The sequence below is a fragment of the Strix aluco genome, chromosome 9 (assembly GCF_031877795.1).
Source record: "Strix aluco isolate bStrAlu1 chromosome 9, bStrAlu1.hap1, whole genome shotgun sequence".
NCBI lineage: Eukaryota > Metazoa > Chordata > Aves > Strigiformes > Strigidae > Strix > Strix aluco.
In genome coordinates, this window is record NC_133939.1 from 15,600,017 (window position 1) to 15,617,070 (window position 17,054).

General features: G+C 37.6%; 1 protein-coding gene across 4 annotated transcripts in view; it reads right to left on the minus strand.

The window, feature by feature from the left end:
* PLOD2 (procollagen-lysine,2-oxoglutarate 5-dioxygenase 2) overlaps window positions 1–17,054 on the minus strand; it is a 58,410-nt gene that overhangs the window by 2,361 nt on the left and 38,995 nt on the right. For 2 of the 4 annotated variants that reach the window (XM_074833845.1, XM_074833844.1), the window contains exons 11-19: window positions 11,693–11,797; window positions 10,301–10,426; window positions 8,973–9,114; window positions 7,716–7,778; window positions 6,266–6,379; window positions 5,797–5,862; window positions 4,765–4,869; window positions 2,643–2,789; window positions 2,292–2,417 (exon numbers count right to left, since the gene is read on the minus strand). In XM_074833845.1, coding sequence (XP_074689946.1) covers window positions 2,292–2,417; window positions 2,643–2,789; window positions 4,765–4,869; window positions 5,797–5,862; window positions 6,266–6,379; window positions 7,716–7,778; window positions 8,973–9,114; window positions 10,301–10,426; window positions 11,693–11,797 — 994 coding nt within the window. The remainder of the gene's footprint in view (window positions 1–2,291; window positions 2,418–2,642; window positions 2,790–4,764; window positions 4,870–5,796; window positions 5,863–6,265; window positions 6,380–7,715; window positions 7,779–8,972; window positions 9,115–10,300; window positions 10,427–11,692; window positions 11,798–17,054) is intronic. The other 2 variants (XM_074833846.1, XM_074833847.1) reach the window with 1 other exon arrangement.

The window sequence follows — 17,054 nt, forward strand, 5'->3', positions numbered from 1 at the left end:
CACTAGAATAGTTTAAGGAGGATCTGCTCCATGATCTTGCCAGGCACAGAGGTGAGACTGACTAGCTTGTAGTTCCCTGGGTCTTCTTTTTTTCACTTTTTAAAAATTGGGGTTATGTTTCCTCTTTTCCAGTCAGCAGGACATTCACCAGACTGCCACAACTTCTCAAATATGAATGATAGTGGCTTAGCCACTACATCTGCCAGTTCCCTCAGGACCCATGGATGCATCTCATCAGGTCCCATGGACTTGTGCATCTTCAGGTTTCTAGATGGTCTCAAACCTGATCTTCTACAGTGGGCGGTTCTTCATTCTCCCAGTCTCTGCCTTTGCCTTCTGCATCTTCGGCAGTGTGGCTGGAGCACTTTCCACTGAAGCAAAAAAGTTGTTGAGTACCTCAGCCTTCTCCATATCCCAGGTAACCAAGTCTTCTGTATCCTTCCAGAGAGGGCCCGCATTGTCCCTAGTCTTCCTTTTATTATCAACATACCTATAGAAGCATTTCTTGTTGCCCTTGACATCCCTGGCCAGATTTAATTCTATCAGGGCTTTGGCTGTCCTAACCTGATCCCCAGTTGTTCAGACAGTTTCTCTGTATTCCTCCCAGACTATCTGTCCTTGCTTCCACCCTCTCTAGGCTTCCTTTTTGAGCTTGAACTTGTCCAGGAGCTCTTTGTTCATCCATGCAGTCCTGCTGGCAGTCTTACCTGACTTCTTCTTTATCAGGATGCATCGCTCCTGAGCTTGGAGAAGGTCATCCTTGAACATTGACCAGCTTTCCTGGACCCCTCTTTCCTCCAGGACTTTATCCCATGCTACTCTGCCAAGCAGATCCCTGAAGAGGCCAAAGTCTGCTCTCTTCAAGTTCAGGGTAGCAAGTTTGCTGTGTGCCCTCCTCACTGCCCTAAGGATCTTGAACACCACCCTTTCATGGTCACCGCAGCCAAGGCTGCCCTTGAGCTTCACACTCCCCACCAGCCCCTCCTTGTTGGCGAGAACAAGGTCCAGCATAGCACCTCTCCTTGTTGGCTCCTCTGTCACTTGGAGAAGGAAGTTATCATCAACACACTCCAAGAACCTTCTGGATTGCTTGTGCCCTGCTGTGTTGACCCTTGTGAATGTGATGCTGCTATCTGTCTATAGAGGGCCTCATCTGCTCGGTTTTCCTGGTCAGGTGGCCTGTAGCAGACCCCTGCTATAACGTCTCCTGTCCCTGCCTTCCCTTTAATCCTGACCCATAAACTCTCGGTTGGCTCCTCATCCATCTCCCGGCAGAGCTCCATGCATTCCAGATGGTCATTGACATAGAGAGCAACACCTCTCCTCGTCTACCCTGTCCATCCTTCCTGAAGAGCCTGTATCTTTCCATGCCAACACTCCAGTCATAGGAGTCATCCCACAACATGGGATGGCCATAAGATCGTAGCCCTTGCAATCAAAAATTTCCCCTTGCTTTGCTTTAGCATTCCCTGGTAACAAGCCATTCAAGCAGCAACTCTGACAAACAGATTTTCAATAACTTTACTGTAGGTGATACCAGAGAGAAGCAAAACATGTTCACAGGCCTTGTTCCAGGACTGTATCCCTATCCAGGATAACATTTAAACAAATCTTAAATAAATGAAACTGGTTATTGCTTTCAAAATGAAGGTGTGTTTTCTAAAGTAATATTTGACAAACACATTTATGGGTGTTAAGTAGGACTGAATAATAGAGATTTATTGACAGGCTAAGTCTCCCTGCTAGTCAAAGCTGGATATTACTGCCACTGCCCTGCCTATCTCCATACTCCGTGGACTGTTTTATTCAAAGCAGTATCAGAGTAGAAATAAGTTATCTCAGAAAAAAACAAACCAGGAACAACAGTTGAAAGTTTTCCTTCCGTGGCTGATCTAAAATAGAATCATTAAAAAACTTGTAATGAAAAGAAGCCATTTGAGTCAACTTGGGACTAAAGTATTTTGAAAAATTGGTTTTCACTGTACAGAAATGAAGCATTTCAGAAATGTTAAAAAATAAATTGCTAACATCTCCAAAGCTTTTCTTTAAACCCCATCTCCCATCTGAAACTATTTTGACCAATTCAGTCTGACTGCATCAACAGTTCTGCATCCTGCAATAGAGCAAATTTAGTACTTGTGAAAAGACACCAAGGAATACTATATTGCAATTTGTGACACATGTCTTTTCCTTTTCAGCATGGTCTTTAAATATATCTATTTGGGCTCTAGTTTGGAAATGACATTAGACACTCAAAGGACAACATTTAAGTCAATAAGTTGTCAACTTACTTGAAAGTCCTCTCCTACTTTGTTGAGAGCAATGTTGATTGTGAATGTAGAGGAGTCATGATGAGGTCTGAGCGACCGTTGTCTGTCAGGGCTATATTTTACAACAAAATTCAATAAAGCATACCCCTGAAAAAAATACACAGACTTCAACATGTGAACTTCCAAGTCAGACATAGGGTTCTTGGCGGTTTCTTTGTTTAAAGCCGAGTTAACAATTCAACAACATTCATCTATAACTACTGGTACATCATGTATAAACTCGCCAACAAAACCAAATAGGGTACGTTCGATAAAATACTTAGAATCAGTCATGCCATTCAGTAATTATTTGCAAAAGTTTTAAACCCATACCTTGGTATAATAGCCAGCAAACACTTTTAGCGTTACTGGTGCAATGAACTCTCTTATGAAATGCAGCCATTCATTATCCAGTCCGATTTGCTTCATATGAATATCATCAGTTGGGACATTTTCATAACCTCCAGAAATACGGCTGTCCTAATGAAAACACCATAAAGAGCCTTGAAATATGGACATGGAATGCTTCCGGCTCTTCTACAAATATTTATTTGAAATCTGCAGAATCACAAAACTGCAACAAAGCAATGCTTTAGTGGGCATATGTGAGCTTGCTATACAGTAACTTTAGGCGTAACTGCTGTGGGAAAAAAAAATGCTGAGCTATCAAGAAGCAAAAATTTGAATTTTTTTTTTTTTAAGTGAGTCAATATTTGGATGTGTTGCCTATAAATAAGGGCTTCCTGGGGTAATGGTTTTATTTATTGAGATGTAGATGCAAATGAAGTTATATCAGATCAAGAAAGTACAAGCCTCAACTTGACATGGTAATAAGCGTTGAAATAATTTGAAGATAAAAGTATGTTAAAATACTTTCTGGAAGCTTCTACCTGCAATAAAATAATGACTGTAATTTATCTCATTTCCAAGGTACCACATTTGTGAATACAACAAACATTTCTCCAGTTTCAGGGGTAGTGAATGAATACCTTGAACATTCTGCAAACACAAAAGCTCATAACATTTGTGAGTAACTGCTTAGGGGGACAAGTCTGACAAATTAGTACTTGAGGTAAATGAGTAAGACTTCTCTGAACAGTTATCAACAGCTATTCAAGATCAGCTTTGGATAACCATCAAATAACTACTATAGCAACTGCACCACTGTTAGTGCCTGAATTTGCTAGTTCAAGGTTTGTATTGGGTTTGCGTGGCAAGGTTTTGGTAGCAGGGAGCTACAGGGATGGCTTTTGTGAGAAGCTACTGGAAGCTTCCCCCATGTCTGACAGATAATGCCAGTCAGCTCAGACAGATCTGCTACTGGCCAAGGCCAAGTCCATCAGTGATAGTGGTAGCGCCTCTGCAATAACGTATTTAAGAAGGCAGGGGCGGGGGGGGGGGGGGGGGAATTGTTCAACTGCAGCCAGAGAGAGAAGTGAAAATATGTGAGAGAAAAAACTCTGCAGACACCCATAGCTAGAAGGAGGGGGAGAAGGTGCTCCAGGCACCAGAGCAGAGATTCCCCTGCAGCCCATGATGAAGACCATGGTGAGGCAGCTGTGCCCCTGTAGCCCATGGAGGTCCACGGTGCAGCAGATACCCACCTGCAGCCCATGGAGGATGCCACGTCAGAACAGGTGGGTGCCCGAAGGAGGCTGTGACCCTGTGGGAAACCCACACTGTGGACCCATGGAGAGAGGACCCCAGGCTGGAGCAGGTTTGCTGGCAGGATTTGTGACCCCATGGGGGACCCATGGTGGAGCAGTTCATGAAAAACTGCAGCCCGTGGGAAGGACTCATGTTGGAGAAGTTCATGGAGGTCTGTCTCTCATGGGAGGGACTCCATGCTGAAGCAGAGGAAGTGTGGAGTCCTCCCCCTGAGGGGGAAGGAGCAGCAGAAACAACTGTGATGAGCTGACCCCAAGCCCCACTCCCCATCCCCCTGTGCTGCTTGAGGGGAGGAGGTAGAGAAGATTGGGAGTAAAGTTAAGCCAGGGAAGAAGTGAGTGGTGAGGAGAAGGTGGTTTAAGATCTGGTTTTATTTCTCATTATCCTACTCTGATTTGATTGGTAATAAATTAAACTAATTTCCCCAAGTCGAGTCTGTTCTGCCTGTGATGGTAATCGGTGAGTGATCTCTCCCTATCCTTATCTCAACCCATGAGCCTTTTGTTATATTTTCTCTCCCTTGTCCAGCTGAGAAGGAGTGACAGAGCAGCTCTGGTTGGCACTTGATGTCCAGTCAGGGTCAACCCACCACAAGGTTAATTAAGGAATGTCTCTAAATCTACTGAACAACAAGCTATGTGGTAGACTAAACGAAGCATTTTATACCACAAAGCAGATGTCTGGGGTCACTGGCAATTAGTGAAATGCTTGTTTGTTGCAGTACAGTGTGACTTATTACTATAAACGATCATATTCATTAAGGTTATTTATATAGGCTGACACTTACTTGGTGTTTTCCACCAGACCATTGTCCAAAATGTTCCATTTCTTCTACCAATTCATCACAGGCAGTGTCAGAAAATATGGGAAACCAAAACACATCTGGACATGGCTACAAAAGAATAAAAAAAAGATTTAAAAAAACTACATTCATCTCTTTCAGTGGAGTTAAGCTTTAACACCTATCTTTTATTTTCAGCTGTTAAAAAAGGACATCTCTTGCTCACCAAAGAATATCAGCTGTTCTCATCTGAGCCACAATTCAGATACATGTAAGTAATCTTTGTCTTGATCCATAAGCACATTCTCACAGAATGAAGCAAACACTGCATCAGTGTACCCACATATTCAGTATCCTGTTTGCTCTAAATAACAACTCTGATCTTCTACATTACAACTATTAAGAAGAACAGTTTAAAACTTAACATTGTTTTAAACACAAAAACAATTTATCCCACCTTCTTAAGGAATCCAAGTTCATTAAATCACTGTCCCCAGTTGTCACAGAACTGATCATCCAACACTGGTACAACAGTTACCATCTTAGAAGCACACTGTCCAGATCAGTTGCATGAAAGTAAGCAGCCAGGTGGACAAAAAAAAAAAGACCTCTTCATATCCAGCAAAAGGCTTTACCTTGGATTCATGGTTGTCAGACCTTAGGAATCCGCAGGGAAAAGCACACCCCAAGGAAAGTGCCTAGATGAGCTTGCTTTTACTAGATACCAGAAAACACAGCAATCTGCTACAGAAATTTTATTAGGCCTTCTACTAGTGGTACTAAGTAGTTCAAATAAATAAGCTAAATATATCTGTATTTCAGAGAAGGCAATTACTTGGACAATTACATTATTCTGAGCAATCTAGCAATTATGTGACTCCTCTCATCTAGTTTTCAAAGTGGCAAAAATTCAGTTCTGATCCAAAATATCAAAAAGCTGTTCAGCCACAGACCAAAGTGGCATTTGCATAGAAATAGTAACTGTATGCCAATTTATCAGCCAGTCCCACAAATTTTAAGAAAACTACTTATACCCACCTGTTCTACTATATTATCAGTGAAGATCTTTGAGTAGTTGGGATTTATATAGGTTTCCTTCCAGTCCTAAAAACCATGATTTTAAATTATTAAAACAGAACAAATTAATTTATAAGTGACAAAAATTAATTTATATGCTATTAATTTGCCCTACTGAAAGCATTGGAAAGAATTAAAAAATTCCTTATACCCATAAACAAACTGGTTCTCACCATGTCAAAAATCATGAAACCTGTTACATCAGGGTTGTATCTCCAAGTCCTTAGTCTGGTCATCAGTTGGCTTGTTGATATGATATATTGTCATTTGCTTAAATGGGTGGTATAGAACACTTTTTCTTTAACAACCAATATTTAGTGCATAATAAACAAATGTTCTCCATGTAAAATCTTTAAATACCAAGTTCTTTATAATAGGTAAACTTCACTTTTTTTTTAAATAACTGTTTCATCAATAATAAGATGCATACCACAGGATTTTCAAATATCTGCCAGAGGTCATTGTTGTAGTGGGAGGTATTGTAATTGGCTGTAGAAATAAGTCTTCCAAATTCATGTCTATTGGTAATGTACATGAAAACACCCTATATCAAGTAGAGAAAACATCATTAGCAAAACTGCTCATCTTAGGAAAAATGATGTTTTAAAAAAGTCTGTTTGTTTATGCCTGCACTTACACAAAATATATCACACACTCGTATATACATACTATACACATGCTGTTCATTTAGCATCTTTAATTTTCAAATGGTTGATTCTAATCACCAACTAGTGTTCATAAGTTCTTGTTTACAAGCATTTAGTTGAATTTAACACATTAAACCAAAACATATATTATTGATAGTGAAAACCCACATACAGTTACAGAAAGGAAAAAACAGAGAAATGATTGGTTGATTTGTTTTCCAGAAAACCTAAGCAGACATACAGGAAACACCTGTACTCAAACTGAAAATACTCATACAAGAAAATCAACATCTAGGGTTTAGTTTCTGATTAAAAACTGAAAGAATAAGCTAACAGTAAAAGGGCTAATGGAAGTCAGAACAAGAAACTTATTTCAGAGTATTCACTATGTGATCCTTCTGGTGAATTGGCCTGAAATAAAAAGATATTGGCAAATACAGCATCAGGGTACAAAACAGCTGAGCACTTTAAAGTATGTTCACCTAAGCAAACATTGCAAAATATGTGCAAGATATCAAGTGTGGTGAGGTATAGCTTTATTATCAAGTTATTAACAGAAGATATTAACAAAACTCTCTTAATTAGAAATAGTAGCAGGAAATAGTCTTTTTTAAAAGAAACTTAGGTTCTGTGGGGTGTTTTAGTTTACTGTTTTTCAGACTAAAACTTTATTTTTGATATGTCTGTGATTTTGGGATTTGCAGCAGATGAAGACATTACCATTTGGATACTTTGGTATTTCTGTATGTTTTTGTCTGAAAAAGAGTTAAACTGTTAGAAAGATAACGATTATGTTAAATACATGCCCAGTTTTGGGCACTTACCAAATCATAAAATAGCTGCAGCAGGGAGAATAAGGAGGGTCTGGGTCAAGAAAAACAGCTTAAAGTGACACTGATTTCACAACTGCCCTATGTGGTCACTGAGGAAGCCTGGCAGACCTGCTTTAGTCCTTCCTAGGACTGCTGAATCAATTTTAGCTACGGAAGCACAGTTTCAACACACCTTGACCTCAGAAGACTGAGAAACCTCCCTGAGGAAACAATTAGCCTCTCTAATATGCTTTGAGCATCATCAAGAACCTGTCCCTGGCAAAAACTTGAACCTTAGAAGACTGAGAGAAATCTAGAGCAGTATTTCATTAGAGTAAGTGGACAGAGGAGAAGTATCTTCCTGTGGTAGAATAATACTGCACGTAATAACAACTAATGAATAAAAAAAGTAAAGCAACACCTTTGGGGGTCTGAGCATATGGAATGTTTCCGAAGAAGGGGAGTCTTTTTCCCTTTGTAAACTCTAAAATGAAGGAGAATCATCACATCAGTTTTCTGATACATAATCTCTCTTTTCTGACTACTATTAGGTTTCCACAGTTACATTAGGGAAATAGCAGCCTTTGATCAAAAGCTGATATGCCTTTACAGACAACATGCATCTTCAAGCAAAGCTCATAATACACATGTCAAAGCTGTTTCCACCAGCCCCTTCTTATCTGCTGCAATACAAAAACAAGCACATACGAGACCATCTTACAGCACAGATCAAGAAAGAGGGAAAGAGAAAGCAATTTTCTGATGAGCCAGTCAGATTAGTTTAATGAGCGCATGGGAAGCACAGGTTTGCAGTAACTGATGCTGAGAAGGTTTGAATATAACAGAATTGGATGGGGATGTTCTGAAGAATCAGTACAAAGGAGATCATGCCTTGTTATAAGGGAATAAAAAAATTAATACTTGCCAACTTTTCTTGTTCAATTCAGCAAAATTAATTTTCAATGCTATAGTGTCTGGAAATAGGTCTGGTTTAGGTCTATTTGTTTCTGTGCCAAAACTAGTGTAAATATCAGTAGAAATGTGGATTTACATGTTCATAATTTTACAGTACAAATAAGTTCTCTCATTACTTACAACTTAATGCAAGTAACAAATTTCTGATACAGTTTTAATCTATCTGGAAAAATTAATGAGTAATTCATGCTCCCTAAGAATATTCCTACCATTTCATATATCACTTAGGCTTTTTATATCAACACCGCCCATCATTAGTTTAAATATATATCTACTTAAATATAAAATTGCAAAATATTTCAACTTAGTCTGCTAGAAGTTTCACACTGTATAAAAATGTGCATAATATCAATGCATTTAGAGCATCTCTAAGTTTGAAGTCACACACAGCAGAGAAGTTGAGCTCTCTTATTTGTTGAGGTTGTGCCAGCGAGGAGGGTATTTTAACCTCAATATGAATTTTCTGTGAATTTAAATGAAAACCATCATGCAGTCAGTGCACCAGTGCACTGGCCTTGCAAAAACCTCTGTTCTCAACAATTTAAATTCACTTAATGTGTTTCATGTCACAAAAATTGGCCAGTACTTTGAATTAGAAGTAAAAATATAATATCCAAGATCAATCAAGTGAAGCAGTCGAGTGTAGCAGAACACAAAGAAGTCTGTGTGTATTTAAAAGCAATCTGTTATAGATACAGCTTACCATTTCCCTGGCATTCCTGCACAGTGCCATGTCAGGATCCAACTTATCACGCATAAAGTAGTTCTTTTCTTTCATCTCCAATCTGAGAGTTTGTCCCTTAATTAAGTATATATTAGCCATATAAGGAATATTCCATACCCCTCTGTAAAAAAACAAATGTAAATAGTTTAAAGCCATGAAAACTAATTTGTTGCCTATTCTATCAAATCAGGTCTCTATATTTGCTGACAAGATTTAACAAGTTTCAAGGAAATAAAGCTGAAATGTTCCCAGGACATTGAAAAACTACAGCTAGACATTGTGGACATCACAAAAGTAGGTGTAGGCAGTAATTCAACTTTTACAAAGTATTGTTACAAAAAATGAAAAGTCAAATTCTCTAAAGAGTTTTAACTACAAATGTACTTCATGTTTCCACAGTTAAGGCAATCAGTCAAACTATTCTGTAATGTTATTCTACACTACCAGATGGAGAAAGTAATTCTAAAACAGATTTTTAAATGAGTTCAAAGACTTCACTGAGGCTTCACACAACTGGTCTGACCTCTTCACACAAATACCCACAGACCACAGCAGGCCACGTATTTATGTGAGTTGGGCCAATATCAACAAAAAAGCATTGCTGTCACAATGCTCGCTCTGCAGATTTCCTCCCTCCCAGCGCCACGAGCACATCTTCCAGTGCGATTGAAAATGAGCCAGTCCTATTCAAGCAGTCAATCTGTTTCAGACCTTTTTGTTCTTCGAGGGCAATGAAAAGGCAACACCACATGGGAAAGTCAAGCTTAGAACAACTTGCACCACATTCATTTAGGGGAAGGACAAGCTCAAAAGGCTATGTGACAAAAGTATTTCTCAAGAGTTCCTTTGGACTTATCTGACATAATACACAGGAAGAAACACATGAAGAAATTATAGCTGTTCAGCTGATTAAACATGTGCCCCAAAGAGATGAAGTAATTTGATGCAACAATCATTTCTTTTGACTGAGGTTCCTGGGATACAAAGGTTGGGGTTCCCTATTCGTTTGTCTTGTCATTTTCTGTATTAATGCACTGATAGAGTAACCAGACACAGTCAGGAACTAGTTATGACTATGTCTATTACTAATACCAGCTCATCGTGTTAGACATTTGGCTTTATTTAAGCTGTGAATAGGAAAAAACAAATGGAAAAACTAATTCATTTCTATGAAATAGAAAAGCTAAACAATGTAACTAACCTTAAGCTCTTCAGAAATAATACCATGTTGCATGAAAATGTAAGAATATGTTGCTAATAACCATACTGTGTGCCTTGACTTTAAAAGTTAGCTTACAATTACTTACACTCTATTCCCTTGGACAATATCAACATAATCTTCTGATCGAGCATAATAACCATCTGGGCTCAAAGCACCCCAGAAATTGGACCAAAGCTTCCCATGACGAGTTACGAGCGGAGCGATTATCTTTCTGTGAAGTGACATATTGAATAAGGAAATATGAACTGTTATACGTACTACACATTAAAATATACCAGCTTTGCTCAGTTTGGAATATAGTGTAGCTAAAACACCAATGACTGTCAAATTTTGGAACAGCTATTCTGAACTTAAGCTGGAAGAAATAGCATCCAAGCACCCACTGCCCAGAAACAACATCAGTGTAATAGAAGCAAAGACTCCTATAAATCAGAGGTCCCTTCATTTTAAGACAATAAAAAAAACCAAAACAAAACAAACCTGCCCATAGCATAATGACAAAAGCAAAGTCAGACATGAAAAAAATAAACAAAAACATAGTGAGACTTGGCTTACTCAAAATTAGGAGAGTCAAAAGGGGAAATATAAATTGATCAGAATAAAAAGAATGAAATGGCCTACTGGTAGATATATTTTGCAAAGCTGTTTCTTCCACTTAGTGTACCTGGCTTTTAGCCTCTTTCTACAACAGTAAATATTACAAGGAATATAATGCAAATAACTGGCAGACACATCTTTACTTAAGCTCCATTCCTTGTCACTAGTAGGTCAAAACAGACATTGATAATTTATTTTTCTGTGAATCAGATTCCCAGATTTGTTGTGAACAGGCAAACACTACCTACTTACATGACAATTTACAAATTGGCAGCAGTGAAGTGCATAGCATTCACAGCAGGCCCAGACTGCTGAAAGCTGCTGCTGATAAAGTCACAGCTTTGTATAACTTAAGAAATCATACTAATAAAAGGAGAAATTGGTCATTACAGCTGCGTCAACTCCAATACTTTTCCACTATTTTATTGCATCTGTGATTGAAAAAGAAAGTAATAATACTGCAATACCAGAGTAGTAAACTCTGGTAGTAGTCAAGTAGGGAGTTTTTGCTTGGTTTTGTTTTAGGTTTTTGTTGTTGTGGTTTGGGGTTGGTTTTTTTAACATTTTGTGTGACCAACTGAAATTGTTAGTCAGTAAAATCTTAACTATTTTTCTAAAATCTGCTTATACCACACCATTCTCTTCAGAGGAACTTTGAAGAATTTGAAATTCACATCAGAAATTGCTGTTTGACAGGAGCAAAACGCTTTGTGAATTAGTGGCCTCCAATCCCGTTATGAACTTTGGCAATCAAATACCACAGGTAAACAAAGAGGATCTAACTCTCCAAGAACAGTCAAGTTCTTATTTTCACTGGATGGGCCCCAGAGAATCCTTCCAAGCTAGAGGAAATTCTATAAAATCAAGATATATACTACACCTGTTCTGTTCTATCAGTATTCTTAAAGTTTTCGGGTTTGTCAGCACAACATCTGCATCTATGCTGAAGTAATATTCACATGCTTTATCCTGGCGACAAAGGTCCCTAAAAAGACAAAAAGGAATGGTTAACTCACATGTCCAGAAAAGATTCACAAACAACAAAACAAAACCTCAAAAAACCCAAGCCACAACCAAGTGCTGTACTTGCATATTGCATTAAAAGCCCTCTGCAGTGTAGTATTGTAAAAAAAAAAAGTAACTTTAGATTACAGTAGTGTGATAAACTAAACATGGATCAGATGCCCTATTTTTTTTTTTTTAAATAAATCAAGTGATCTCTAACCTTTACCATGTTCAGTAAGAGCTACTATGTGCTGTCCTAATTGCAAATGGGGTCAGGGGTGGCGTGGGGGGAAAATCAGGCCATGATTTATAAAGCTGGATATCAGTAGAGTCACTTAATAGTGAAGTATGAGCTTATTAAGTAAGCTTCTCTAGTAACTAACTGCATGTGGCTGTAACACTGCCTTTGGGCAAAGATGGTACAGATGTGATCTGCTGATCTGAACAGTAATTGAAACCTTATGGAGAGTGTAAGACAAAGCATTAGGAAATATATATTTAAAGACCTTTTCTTATTCTTGTAGGTCACAAAAAGACTAACACAGTTGGTAAAGAGAAACAAAACAATTGCACAGAGATTTACCCCATACACTATTTCTATCAGTTGTGATTTTGATCTCAGAAAAATAAATTATTTGAATAAATTCCCACACCTTCAAGAGAAAGCTTTCACCAAGCAGAAGACACTTTCTACTATAAAAGATACACAGAATTTTTTTGTGTTTCTGGCAGGGTACACTTGCTATGCCAAGATCCAGTATAGTGAATTCAGCTTTCCTATGCCAACAGAATAGTAGGAGATTATAGTAAATCAAATATAGAGAAAGTGGAACAATTTCCTCAAGTCATGCTACAGCAGTAGCTTTCTATCATGCAGGTGATATTATTGATTTTTGTCTGTTTTCCCCACTATTATAGACAGAACCTTCATTAATTCCATTGTAACAGTTAAAGTTATTTTACTTTCTTGTTTTAAAATGTCTATAAACACTGCTTTAGTTTAAGTTCCACTTGACTTGATTGCTTGTGACTGTTTTCTGCAAAGGAAAAGATCTCTCTCACTTCAGAAAATCTGATAAACAGTGGATGTGACAGGCTTCATACAAGTCAAGGCAACTGCTGGCATGGCTTCCTGCCTGCTCCTCCTCTGCTCCCCTCCACTACCTAGCATAGCACTTCAGTCAGCATTTAGTCTGTCTCCTGTAAGGATTAATACTTATCAACTCCTTTTGGGTCTTTTTGTTCAAACTTTCTTCTGCTCAAAAGACTTTAGAGGTATGACTTTGTTGGAATCACAGTAGAAGGTAGAGCTTTTTTATTCCATAAATCTAAGCAGTCCTTCCTCTTCAAACTCAACCACTAAAGGTATAGTAATGACTTAAGCCAAATTTTTAAGATACTAAAGTGACAGAAATGGTCTTCCCACTACTGCTGAAGTCACTGTGTTTGGACACACACCCATAGTTTAAATCTTTGGTCAGTCTCTGGTTTTGCCTTAACTGACAGTTTTCTATCTTACATATACCTGTTTTTATGACAGCAGTTCCCTAATCAACACTTTCTCACATAATTGCCACAACTGAAACCAGCAGGTATTATTTTGGCCATAGCACAGTCCAGCAATTAAGTCTTTATGGCATTTTCCATTACTAACCTATTCTGTTCAAAGCTTTACAACTACTGCACTCAATTTACATGTAGCTTTATCATTAGCATAATTACAATTATTAATAGTAACGTGACTGTTATATTGCACTTGACATTAGATGTTCAATTTCTTACAAAAACATTCAGCTTCTTTATCCTCGTTCTACTAGTGAGGAAACTAAATCTGAGAGGCAAACAGACTTAATGACAGTCCAGGGTTCCGGCCACAACACTGTCCAGAACCTCCCCAAAAGCAGCTAAACCTTTTGTTGCTAACAAAAATATGAATGAAATTAATGTTTTTAATTATGAAAATCTTAAAAATGGAACAGATTTATATTTAGTTTTAAGCAAACATGACTGCAAAACTGATTACATAATTTTGAAAGGTATGATACTTCAACTTTTGCCTTTTTTCTTCTTCCCCCCCTCCTTAAATCCAAAGCCAGAGAATTCTATTAAAACTGGTCCAATGTGTTTAGTGTTGCAAATCCTTCATAGTAATCCAAACCACAAAATACTAAATTAAAAGTTTTGGTCTAAGTCGCACTCAGTCACTCAATAACATATTGATAACTCTTTGAAAGCATTGCTGTCTTAAATAGTCTGGAAATTCAGCTGTAGTAGAAATCACCTACAATGTGAAACCTCTAACTTCAACCTCTGTAACCAAGAATAATTAATATAGATATAAAAAGGGCAAAAATCAGGGCTATTCTTCTGGCTGTATTTTAACTCACGTTTTCCCCTAATTCTTTCTATACAGCATTGAAGACTGGATAACCAAATGGCAAAACTTCATGTTCAAAGCATAATTCTCTTTGCATTTCCAGATACAAGTCACCATATCAAGTGTGAAGTTTTGCCTTTGCACTTTAAGGTCACTAACAAAAATCTCCACAAAACACTTCAGGTTTCAGATATACAGGAAAAAAGTTGTAAAAGTTTCTGTCAAAATTAACAAAGCAAGCCTACTTTTAAGAAATTCATGTATCTTCTCTGTAGGCTTTCAATACTGCTGAGTAGCTTTCCCAAAGAAATAAAAGTAATCCTAGATATTCTCATGCTTTAAAGTATTACCTTCTTACAGTATATGCTAACCTCTCCAGATGTAGAAATCCCAGATTATATGTGAAACTATTTATTATGTATATGCAGGTCACAGCAAGGAACAAGTGGAAAGTGCTTTCTAGCAATACTCATATGTATATTAATATACTTCCTAATCTAAATTCAATGGCTAAAACCTTTAATCTACTTGCTTTACACTCTACCTGCTTATAAACTAAAACCAAATGTTGAAAAGAAAGATATACTTTTGTAGATAACTTAAAGCCATTTCAGTGTAGCAATTAACAAAAAATTTAGTAGAGGACTGAGATTTTTTTCTTGGAAGAGTGAAATGAAGGTTAACAGATCAGTTTAAAGTATTTTGCAATCAGAGTAACATTTAGCTTTGCTTACAAACTACGAGCCCATCTGGAACAGTGACCTCATCTGAAAAGGGAAAGTGTCACTGCTCTTCTCTTCATCAAACTTTCCACTGAGATATTCCAAAGGCCTAGTTGTTTATAGCTGTAAAACATATGGTCTACCTAATTTCTTTATCATTGAGTCACTTTTTTTTTTAGACATAGTTTGAATTTGCAATTAACCAATGTATCTTTTTTATATCCTCTCACAGTTTGGAAATAAAATTCAAGATGTAGACTGTGAGCCCAAAGGGAAAGCACTTCCACCATTTGACAGACCTCTGAAAGAAAAGGTGTCCCAGGTACAAGTCTGCAACACTCACTGAAAGACTGAGCAACATTGCCTGCCATTTAGGGTTACATTTTGCATTTCTCCAGACAGCCACAATAATAAAAAGAAATTCTTATCAACCATCACTAAAACCAAACAAATGTAGCTACAAACCAGATAAAACCAGTTTTGTTTCTCTGGCTTAAGTATTGTTATCACAGTTACCACACCTGGAAGGTACTGAAATCAAGTATGAATCACAGAATCATCTAGGTTGGAAAAGACCTTGAAGATCATCTAGTCCAACCATTAACCTAACACTGATGGTTGACATTGACTGTATGGGTGGGGAAGTTGTTTTTCTTCTGCAACACTCAAAATTTCAAACTGTTCCTCCTACCTGAGGCTGAAACCCAAAACTACTGATGCATTCAGGAGAAGCAGCTCCAGAAAATCCAAGTCTCCAACAGAAATCAGTTGACACAGGGAGACAACTGGGAGACACAGATTTAATCCCTGCTCTTCCTTCAACCACAGCCAAGATACTTGCCCTACTCAAAGGACTGAAAGGGAGTCCTCCTATGTTCATGTCATTATTCATCAATACCAGATGGGAGCTCAGAGATGACGTCCTAATATCCTCTTTCAAGAAAGACATAAGAGACCCCAAATTCAGCTCAAAATTCAGCAGTGAGGTCAATGTACTCTGATTCTCATCTCTCCACTATTCTTCCTGAAACTTTTGAAAGCTTTTTATGTAAGCTTTCATTAAAATGTGCACATTCCCACTAAAAGTTGAGCTAAATCACATTTTCTAAAAATTCCAGGAAAAATCCTAACTATTCTATTGCTAATATTTTTGATGGAGGAAAAAAAAACAACCCCCCCAAAAAAAGAAACCCTGAAGTCTGCAAGTACTTGGGAAAAAAAAAGATTATGGAAAATAAGCTTTTTATAAATAAAACCTCAGAGAAGTGGATGAGATAAATTCCTGTATTTTCCCACTTCTTATTACTGCTTTAACATATTTCATATCGTTATTTTACATTTTCTGTCATAACCAATTCTGTAACAGCTGGCTGAAATCTCATCTCCAAACAAGGCAAAACCACAAATGCATTTTTTCTTAAAGAAAAAAAGAATCAACTGTAAGTTCACTAATATATTCCTTGCAGACAGAGACTAAGAGACATGGAAATGCTGCTTTGGGGTTTCAAGTGATGTACATGCAGAGAAAATACTCAGACAACATGCAACTAAACTTTCTTTCTCTTTATTCTACTTTATCTTCCTCCCTTTTTTTATTCTGTTTCAGCTCACAGTAAGGAAAGCTGTGTACTCCTGTTTGCCAACACTGTTGAATTTCAACAAGTTTTTGCTGACTGCACAATGTTGGGTCCTTTCCAACACCTATCCAACTTTCACAACTGCAGGAGAGGGCTTTCCATGTCAAAAAGCAGCAAGAAAGTAAATGTTTCAATTGTTCTTTATTATGTGAATGAGAAAAGTAGGCAGAGGTTTGCTGCATGACTATGAGTGAAATTAAAAAAATGTTATTTTCTCACATTTATACTGACATAAGAGTCTTATTTATTGAAAACCTCATTGTGATTTATCACCACTTTTCATTGAGCCAAAAAGGAAAAAAGAAGAGGTAAGGAGAAAACTGAGCCAACTGTATTACATACTCAAAAGTATTCTGTTGAAAACAAACCATACCTTCAATTCTTAAGTTCTCTCTCTCTCTGTATTAATTGAAGCCTGTTTTGCTGCTTCAGATAAATACTCTTTGTGTGAAATGTGCAAGGAGAGTAAATTCTATATCTACTGGAAATTAACAGAAAGGT